Genomic DNA, 10,048 nt, shown 5'->3' on the forward strand with positions numbered 1-10,048 from the left:
ATGATTTTGGCATACAGCTCATGAAAACCCAAAAAATCTCAAAAAATTAGCATATTTCATCCGACCAATAAAAGAAAAGTGTTTTTAATACAAAAAAAGTCAACCTTCAAATAATTATGTTCAGTTATGCACTCAATACTTGGTCGGGAATCCTTTTGCAGAAATGACTGCTTCAATGCGGCGTGGCATGGAGGCAATCAGCCTGTGGCACTGCTGAGGTGTTATGGAGGCCCAGGATGCTTCGATAGCGGCCTTAAGCTCATCCAGAGTGTTGGGTCTTGTGTCTCTCAACTTTCTCTTCACAATATCCCACAGATTCTCTATGGGGTTCAGGTCAGGAGAGTTGGCAGGCCAATTGAGCACAGTAATACCATGGTCAGTAAACCATTCACCAGTGGTTTTGGCACTGTGAGCAGGTGCCAGGTCGTGCTGAAAAATGAAATCTTCATCTCCATAAAGCTTTTCAGCAGATGGAAGCATGAAGTGCTCCAAAATCTCCTGATAGCTAGCTGCATTGACCCTGCCCTTGATAAAACACAGTGGACCAACACCAGCAGCTGACATGGCACCCCAGACCATCACTGACTGTGGGTACTTGACACTGGACTTCAGGCATTTTGGCATTTCCTTCTCCCCAGTCTTCCTCCAGACTCTGGCACCTTGATTTCCGAAAACAGTACTTTGGACCACTGAGCAACAGTCCAGTGCTGCTTCTCTGTAGCCCAGGTCAGGCGCTTCTGCCGCTGTTTCTGGTTCAAAAGTGGCTTGACCTGGGGAATGCGGCACCTGTAGCCCATTTCCTGCACACGCCTGTGCACGGTGGCTCTGGATGTTTCTACTCCAGACTCAGTCCACTGCTTCCGCAGGTCCCCCAAGGTCTGGAATCGGCCCTTCTCCACAATCTTCCTCAGGGTCCGGTCACCTCTTCTCGTTGTGCAGCGTTTTCTGCCACACTTTTTCCTTCCCACAGACTTCCCACTGAGGTGCCTTGATACAGCACTCTGGGAACAGCCTATTCGTTCAGAAATTTCTTTCTGTGTCTTACCCTCTTGCTTGAGGGTGTCAATGATGGCCTTCTGGACAGCAGTCAGGTCGGCAGTCTTACCCATGATTGCAGTTTTGAGTAATGAACCAGGCTGGGAGTTTTTAAAAGCCTCAGGAATCTTTTGCAGGTGTTTAGAGTTAATTCGTTGATTCAGATGATTAGGTTAATAGCTCGTTTAGAGAACCTTTTCATGATATGCTAATTTTTTGAGATAGGAATTTTGGGTTTTCATGAGCTGTATGCCAAAATCATCAGTATTAAAACAATAAAAGACCTGAAATATTTCAGTTGGTGTGCAATGAATCTAAAATATATGAAAGTTTAATTTTTATCATTACATTATGGAAAATAATGAACTTTATCACAATATGCTAATTTTTTGAGAAGGACCTGTATATATATATATATATATATATATATATATATATATACATACTGTATATATATACTGTATATATACAGGGTGGGCCATTTATATGGATGCACCTAAATAAAATGGGAATGGTTGGTGATATTAACTTCCTGTTTGTGGCACATTAGTATATGGGAGGGGGAAAACTTTTCAAGATGGGTGGTGACCATGGTGGCCATTTTGAAGTCGGCCATTTTGGATCCAACTTTAGTTTTTTCAATGGGAAGAGGGTCATGTGACACAACTTATTGAGAATTTCACAAGAAAAACAATGGTGTGCTTGGTTTTAACGTAACTTTATTCTTTCATGAGTTATTTACAAGCTTCTCTTTGTTTACAGCCATTGACATGTCGCAGAGGTTAACACGTGAGGAGCGGATAGAAATTGTGTTGATGTCTGGTGAACGCAGTACCCGGGTCATTGCAGCAGATTTCAATGCAAGACACCCTACGAGACCACCCATCTCCCATGCTACAGTTAGCAAACTGCTTGCCAAGTTTCGTGAAACTGGTTCAGTGTTGGATTTGCCAAAATGTGGACGCATGAAAACTGTCACTAATGAAGAAACATTAGTGGCTGTCCTAGCTTCATTCAGCAAGAGCCCACAGCGTAGCACTCGCCGCATGTCACTGGAGAGTGGCATCAGTCGAACATCCCTTCGGCGGATATTAGCTACTCACAAATGGCACCCTTACAAACTCCAGCTGCTGCAGCATCTCAACGAGGATGACCCAGATCGGCGCACTGAATTTGCAGAATGGGCAAAACAAAAATTGGAACAGGACCCTCAGTTTACACAGAACATTTTGTTCAGTGATGAGGCAAACTTTTATGTGAATGGTGAAGTTAACAAACAAAACCACCGCTATTGGTCTGACACTAACCCACATTGGATAGATCCCTCCAAGACTGTTGGAACACAAAAATTGATGGTATGGTTTGGTATATGGGGTACAAAGATAGTGGGGCCATTCTTCAGCAATGGAAACCTCAAGGCCACTGGATATTTGAAATTGCTACATGATGATGTGTTTCCCTCTTTATGCACTGAAGCTGGCACGTTCCCTGAGTTTTTCCAGCAAGATGGTGCACCACCACATTATGGGTGTCAGGTCCGAGCATTCCTAGATGAACAGTTTCCTGGAAAGTGGATTGGTCGTCGTGGGCCAGTTGAATGGCCCCCAAGGTCTCCCGATCTGACCCCCTTAGACTTTTATCTTTGGGGTCATCTGAAGGCAATTGTCTATGCTGTGAAGATACGAGATGTGCAGCACCTGAAACTACGGATACTGGAAGCCTGTGCTAGCATTTCTTCTGCGGTGTTGCTATCAGTGTGTGAAGAGTGGGAGAAGAGGGTTGCATTGACAATCCAACACAATGGGCAGCACTTTGAACACATTTTATAAGTGGTCAGAAACTTGTAAATAACTCATGAAAGAATAAAGTTACGTTAAAACCAAGCACATTGTTTTTTTTGTGAAATTCTCAATAAGTTTGATGTGTCACATGACCCTCTTCCCATTGAAAAAACTAAAGTTGGATCCAAAATGGCCGACTTCAAAATGGCCACCATGGTCACCACCCATCTTGAAAAGTTTTCCCCCTCCCATATACTAATGTGCCACAAACAGGAAGTTAATATCACCAACCATTCCCATTTTATTTAGGTGTATCCATATAAATGGCCCACCCTGTATATATAGTATATATACAGTGCCTTGCAAAAGTATTCAGCCCCCTTGAACTTTTCAACCTTTTGCCACATTTCAGGCTTCAAACATAACGATATGAAATTGTAATTTTTTGTGAAGAATCAACAACAAGTGGGACACAATCGTGAAGTGGAACGAAATTTATTGGATATTTTAAACTTTTTTTAGAAATAAAAAACTGAAAAGTGGGGCGTGCAATATTATTCAGCCCCCTTGCGTTAATACTTTGTAGCGCCACCTTTTGCTGCGATTACAGCTGCAAGTCGCTTGGGGTATGTCTCTATCAATTTTGCACATCGAGAGACAGAAATTTTTGCCCATTCTTTCTTGCAAAACAGCTCGAGCTCAGTGAGGTTGGATGGAGAGCGTTTGTGAACAGCAGTTTTCAGCTCTTTCCACAGATTCTCGATGGGATTCAGGTCTGGACTTTGACTTGGCCATTCTAACACCTGGATACGTTTATTTGTGAACCATTCCATTGTAGATTTTGCTTTATGTTTTGGATCATTGTCTTGTTGGAAGATAAATCTCCATCCCAGTCTCAGGTCTTTTGCAGACTGCAACAGGTTTTCTTCCAGAATGGTCCTGTATTTGGCTCCATCCATCTTCCCATCAATTTTAACCATCTTCCCTGTCCCTGCTGAAGAAAAGCAGGCCCAAACCATGATGCTGCCACCACCATGTTTGACAGTGGGGATGGTGTGTTCAGGGTGATGAGCTGTGTTGCTTTTACGCCAAACATAACGTTTTGCATTGTGGCCAAAAAGTTCGATTTTGGTTTCATCTGACCAGATCACCTTCTTCCACATGTTTGGTGTGTCTCCCAGGTGACTTTTTATAGATATCTTTGAGAAATGGCTTTCTTCTTGCCACTCTTCCATAAAGGCCAGATTTGTGCAGTGTACGACTGATTGTGTCCTATGGACAGAGTCTCCCACCTCAGCTGTAGATCTCTGCAGTTCATTCAGAGTGATCATGGGCCTCTTGGCTGCATCTCTGATCAGTCTTCTCCTTGTTTGAGCTGAAAGTTTAGAGGGACGGCCGGGTCTTGGTAGATTTGCAGTGGTCTGATACTCCTTCCATTTCAATATGATCGCTTGCACAGTGCTCCTTGAGATGTTTAAAGCTTGGGAAATCTTTTTGTATCCAAATCCGGCTTTAAACTTCTCCACAACAGTATCTCGGACCTGCCTGGTGTGTTTCTTGGTCTTCATGATGCTCTCTGCGCTTTAAACAGAACTCTGAGACTGTCACAGAGCAGGTGCATTTATACGGAGACTTGATTACACACAGGTGGATTCTATTTATCACCATCAGTCATTTAGGTCAACATTGGATCATTCAGAGATCCTCACTGAACTTCTGGAGTGAGTTTGCTGCACTGAAAGTAAAGGGGCTGAATAATATTGCACGCCCCACTTTTTAGTTTTTTATTTCTAAAAAAAGTTTAAAATATCCAATAAATTTCGTTCTACTTCACGATTGTGTCCCACTTGTTGTTGATTCTTCACAAAAAATTACAATTTCATATCGTTATGTTTGAAGCCTGAAATGTGGCAAAAGGTTGAAAAGTTCAAGGGGGCTGAATACTTTTGCAAGGCACTGTATACAGTGTATCACAAAAGTGAGTACACCCCTCAAATTTCTGCAGATATTTAAGTATATCTTTTCATGGGACAACACTGACAAAATGACACTTTGACACAATGAAAAGTAGTCTGTGTGCAGCTTATATAACAGTGTAAATTTATTCTTCCCTCAAAATAACTCAATATACAGCCATTAATGTCTAAACCACCGGCAACAAAAGTGAGTACACCCCTAAGAGACTACACCCCTAAATGTCCAAATTGAGCACTGCTTGTCATTTTCCCTCCAAAATGTCATGTGATTTGTTAGTGTTACTAGGTCTCAGGTGTGCATAGGGAGCAGGTGTGTTCAATTTAGTAGTACAGTTCTCACACTCTCATACTGGTCACTGAAAGTTCCAACATGGCACCTCATGGCAAAGAACTCTCTGAGGATCTTAAAAGACGAATTGTTGCGCTACATGAAGATGGCCAAGGCTACAAGAAGATTGCCAACACCCTGAAACTGAGCTGCAGCACAGTGGCCAAGATCATCCAGCGTTTTAAAAGAGCAGGGTCCACTCAGAACAGACCTCGCGTTGGTCGTCCAAAGAAGCTGAGTGCACGTGCTCAGCGTCACATCCAACTGCTGTCTTTGAAAGATAGGCGCAGGAGTGCTGTCAGCATTGCTGCAGAGATTGAAAAGGTGGGGGGTCAGCCTGTCAGTGCTCAGACCATACGCCGCACACTACATCAAATTGGTCTGCATGGCTGTCACCCCAGAAGGAAGCCTCTTCTGAAGTCTCTACACAAGAAAGCCCACAAACAGTTTGCTGAAGACATGTCAACAAAGGACATGGATTACTGGAACCATGTCCTATGGTCTGATGAGACCAAGATTAATTTGTTTGGTTCAGATGGTCTCAAGCATGTGTGGCGGCAATCAGGTGAGGAGTACAAAGATAAGTGTGTCATGCCTACAGTCAAGCATGGTGGTGGGAATGCCATGGTCTGGGGCTGCATGAGTGCAGCAGGTGTTGGGGAGTTACATTTCATTGAGGGACACATGAACTCCAATATGTACTGTGAAATACTGAAGCAGAGCATGATCCCCCTCCCTCCGGAAACTGGGACGCAGGGCAGTGTTCCAGCATGATAATGACCCCAAACACACCTCTAAGACGACCACTGCTTTATTGAAGAGGCTGAGGGTAAAGGTGATGGACTGGCCAAGCATGTCTCCAGACCTAAACCCAATAGAACATCTTTGGGGCTTCCTCAAGCGGAAGGTGGAGGAGCGCAAAGTCTTGAATATCCGCCAGCTCCGTGATGTCGTCATGGAGGAGTGGAAAAGCATTCCAGTGGCAACCTGTGAAGCTCTGGTAAACTCCATGCCCAGGAGAGTTAAGGCAGTTCTGTGAAATAATGGTGGCCACATAAAATATTGACACTTCAGGAACTTTCACTAAGGGGTGTACTCACTTTTGTTGCCGGTGGTTTAGACATTAATGGCTGTATATTGAGTTATTTTGAGGAAAGAATAAATTTACACTGTTATATAAGCTGCACACAGACTACTTTTCATTGGTGCCAAAGTGTCATTTTATCAGTGTTGTCCCATGAAAAGATATACTTAAATATCTGCAGAAATGTGAGGGGTGTACTCACTTTTGTGATACACTGTGTGTATATATATATATATATATATATATATATATATATATATATATATATATATATATATATATATATATAGGGAGGGTGGGGGATAAGGGACAACCCAACCTCACTCCTCTGCTCTGGGGTGATGCTGTATTTCGCAGTAGTATTAAGGACAGGCGACCAAGTTTTATGAAAAGTTTGTAGTGAACCCAACCTGTAAGCATGCAGCTTCACCAGTTTGATGTTGCCCAAAAGTTTCTGGAGCCACCAGTTGTGTGTAGGCGGAGAGGGGAGCTTCCATCTCAGAAGAATGGCATGTCTGGCCAGTAGGGTGTTAAAAGCTATTACCCGCTGTTTCGTAGCTGGAAACTGACGATCCAAAGAAACCCCGAACAGTGCAGCAACAGGACACAGGTCTAAAGTAATCTCTAGGGCCTGGTTAAGCGTTCATTATATATTTTTAATATCTTTAGTGATTACTTTATTCCAGGTAGAATATTTGAAGGCTTTGTCAGTGGTTTAAACAAAAGACCAGCACTCCCCAGATAAAGCTGTTGTCAATTTTTTAGAAGAGTTTTATTATGTTAGCAATGTTGAGCTAAACAATGTGTGTCAAGTAGCTCACTAATGCCTACGCGATTCTTGCCCTGATTTTCGCTCACCGACTGTTCAGCTCTAGATTTGCCGGCTCTGGAGCAACTCGCCGTTCGCTCTGCAATCGAAACTCGGCTCTCAATCGCTGTGTGAACTACTCAACAACTTGATCCAAGCGGCTCGCTGAGCATTGAAGCAAAAATTCTAACTTGCCAGATATCTGAATCTGAGTTGCCTGACTGGCAATGAGTGCTATGTCGAACAGCCAATGACAACGCAAGATACGGGGTGAGGGGAAACGCAGGCGAGGAGTGTAAAAAGGTGGGACAGGGGCATAATATAGTTTAAATCAGAATACATCGGCAAACATGTTTTACAGTATTGTTGACTCTATCTTTCTCTACAAAACACCAACGTTGCATTGCAAAAATATTTATTAACCTCCAACTCACTATAGAACAATCCATGCTGCTTGCGTAGCCCAATCCACAAACTTTGATCGCTCGCTACTTGTTGACGTGCATTTTTGGACATGGTATCATTAAACCCCTCGTCACTTCTTGCGTTTGTTTTTGTGACAAAACGTAGTTTGGGAGACCAGAGAAGCTCACCTTCGATTTCAGTTGGTGATAGATCGTGTAGTGTGAAAGCCACACCGACTTGAAAGACTCCCGATTACAAGAGATCCAGTCATGTAGTGTGAACTGTACAGCGACCTGACGACTTGGAAAGTCGTGTAGTGTGAACTTGGCATAAAGCAACTGCTAATAAGAGAGAAAAGTGGTTGATATAATAGGATTGTATTATGTCTCATTTTGCTACAATCAGAAGTCAATTCTTTGTTTGTTTTTGTTCTTTAGGTCAGTAAAGTCGTCATCACATGAAAGCCCAAAAGTCATTTAACTGGAGGGAACACTGAACAGGCTGTTGTGAGAGGGTTGAAGAACAGTCAGTCATGCTTTGTATTTAATGAACTCAAGTATCATTTCCTTTACAGTTTCCTTTCTTTTTAAGGAAAAAACTAAATAAACAAAAAAAGAAATATTTTTTATTTTAGTGCTATATATATTAGATTTTTATACTATATTTTATGCATCTATATTACTCGTTCGTGTTCTCTAAACTGTACATGGCTGTTCTAATGCAACTTTTCTTTTGCATTGTTTACCCCATGCTACTAAAATGTGTTTTTTTTTTTTTTTTTATACTCTGCACCAATCTGTCTTGTAATTATAAATATGATGTCAACATTTTAAATAACTAAACTTTTAAGCTTAGTGCACAATACATCTGACCAGACTTATTTTTAAGCAATTGTGTAGTGGGAGTTGTTTAACACACTCCCAATCCATTTGTCTTAGCATAAAGTGACAGTATGGGAGACCAATTTCATGAAGAATTTAGTAGGCGAGTTACACAGTCAAGTCACATTATTATGACCGCTTTCTACTTTCGACAACAGCAGTGCATAGCTCATGAAGGAAGTCATGTTTCGTGAGCTGGCTTGGTGGGTATTTTAGTTGTGCGATAGACTGTCTGCACATATATCTCTCATTGCTGTAATGGGTAAAAGTACCATGAGTAAAATTGTCTTCTTTAGAGTGTATGGGATCTTCCAGAAATGTCACACGGCTAGAAATGTCCAACATTGGTTGGAAGAGCATGACCAAGACTTCCAGGTACTACCCTGGCCCCCTAATTCCCCAGACTTGAACTCAATTGAGCATCTGTGGGACCACCTCGATCATCATGTTTGCTCCAGGAGCTGTGGGATGCACTGCAGTCAGCATGGCTCCAGATACCTGTGACAACTACCCGGACCTTATTGAGTCACTTTTAGCCTGTCTAGATGTTGTCTGTACTGCATTCGGTGGTTACTCTGAATATAAGCTGGTGGTCATAATAATGTGACTCTACTGTGAATAGTAGTTATTGTTATTTAATCATAATAAATAACAATGAAATAGAAGGCCATGCCACAACGGTAAATTACATTAAAAATTTTGTTGTTTTTTCAGAAAACACATAATAACTAATAAAACAATATTTTTAAGTCTTTTGTTTTTTAAATAAATGTTAAAAATTGAAAGACTGTCATGATATACACTATATGGTCAAATGTATGTGGATACCCCTCTTAATGACTGAGTTTATGTGTTTAAGTCACACCCTTTGCTGACAGAAGTATAATCCTATGAAAACAGGGTAAACTGCCAGTTCTTGTTCCAGAAACACTGCCTCTGTGCACAAAGTAGGATCCATTAAGAAATGGTTTGATGAGTTTGGTGTTTTAGTGGCGTATACAAAGACCTGACCTCAAGCCTATTGAATACAATCAGGATGAGTTGATTACCTGACCTGACAAATGTTCCCCTGAATGGATACAAATCCCCATAGACATAAAATATTGTGGAAAGCCTATACACAGAATATGAGGCTGGTTTTGCTGCAATTTGGCATTCTGTCCATGGCTTGCTATTTAATGTACTACAAATGTATGTAAAAAAAATTTTTTTTTATATTATTGTATCTATTGTTCACATTCATTTTTAATACACTGTGTTCTTTTATGTGGCTAATGTTGATAAATCACCCTGCTTCTAATCGTGCAGTGTGAACTACTCTTTGTTTACAAGAAGACTGAATGAATTTATGGCAAATTAATTTCCTTAGTTCACTGTTTTCACTTTTTTTTCATACTTTATTTTTATATTATGCAAAAGTCTTTCCTGAAACCTGAAGATTGTGTTTGATGGGACACAGTTTGCACAGAATCCTGAATTCTGTTTACTTGGGTTGCTTTTTATATCTTTGTTAAATGACCTTTATGCGTTACAAAATTAGTTAACAAGGATCTGATCTTTTGTGAATCAATATTGTGGCATTTTGATAGTATTTTAGTACAGGAATCTGGTGGTAATTCATATACAAATATCAGTAATTGTAAAATGGTGTTAGTGGCTATAAAGGAACAATGAAATGTCATTATCCCTGGCATGTCAGTAATTATAAGCTAAGCAGTTAGGATAACTGACTGGTCACAGGAAGATCGCT

General features: G+C 41.1%; 1 protein-coding gene across 1 annotated transcript in view; it reads left to right on the forward strand.

Annotated features, from left to right (window-relative positions):
* creb3l2 (cAMP responsive element binding protein 3-like 2) overlaps positions 1-9,598 on the forward strand; it is a 28,071-nt gene extending 18,473 nt beyond the window's left edge. Inside the window, exon 12 of the mRNA XM_062994660.1 lies at positions 7,855-9,598. Coding sequence (XP_062850730.1) covers positions 7,855-7,897 — 43 coding nt within the window. The 3' untranslated portion in view covers positions 7,898-9,598. The remainder of the gene's footprint in view (positions 1-7,854) is intronic.
* The last annotated feature ends 450 nt before the right edge of the window (positions 9,599-10,048 follow it).

Source organism: Trichomycterus rosablanca, chromosome 1 (assembly GCF_030014385.1).
Source record: "Trichomycterus rosablanca isolate fTriRos1 chromosome 1, fTriRos1.hap1, whole genome shotgun sequence".
Classification (NCBI taxonomy): domain Eukaryota; kingdom Metazoa; phylum Chordata; class Actinopteri; order Siluriformes; family Trichomycteridae; genus Trichomycterus; species Trichomycterus rosablanca.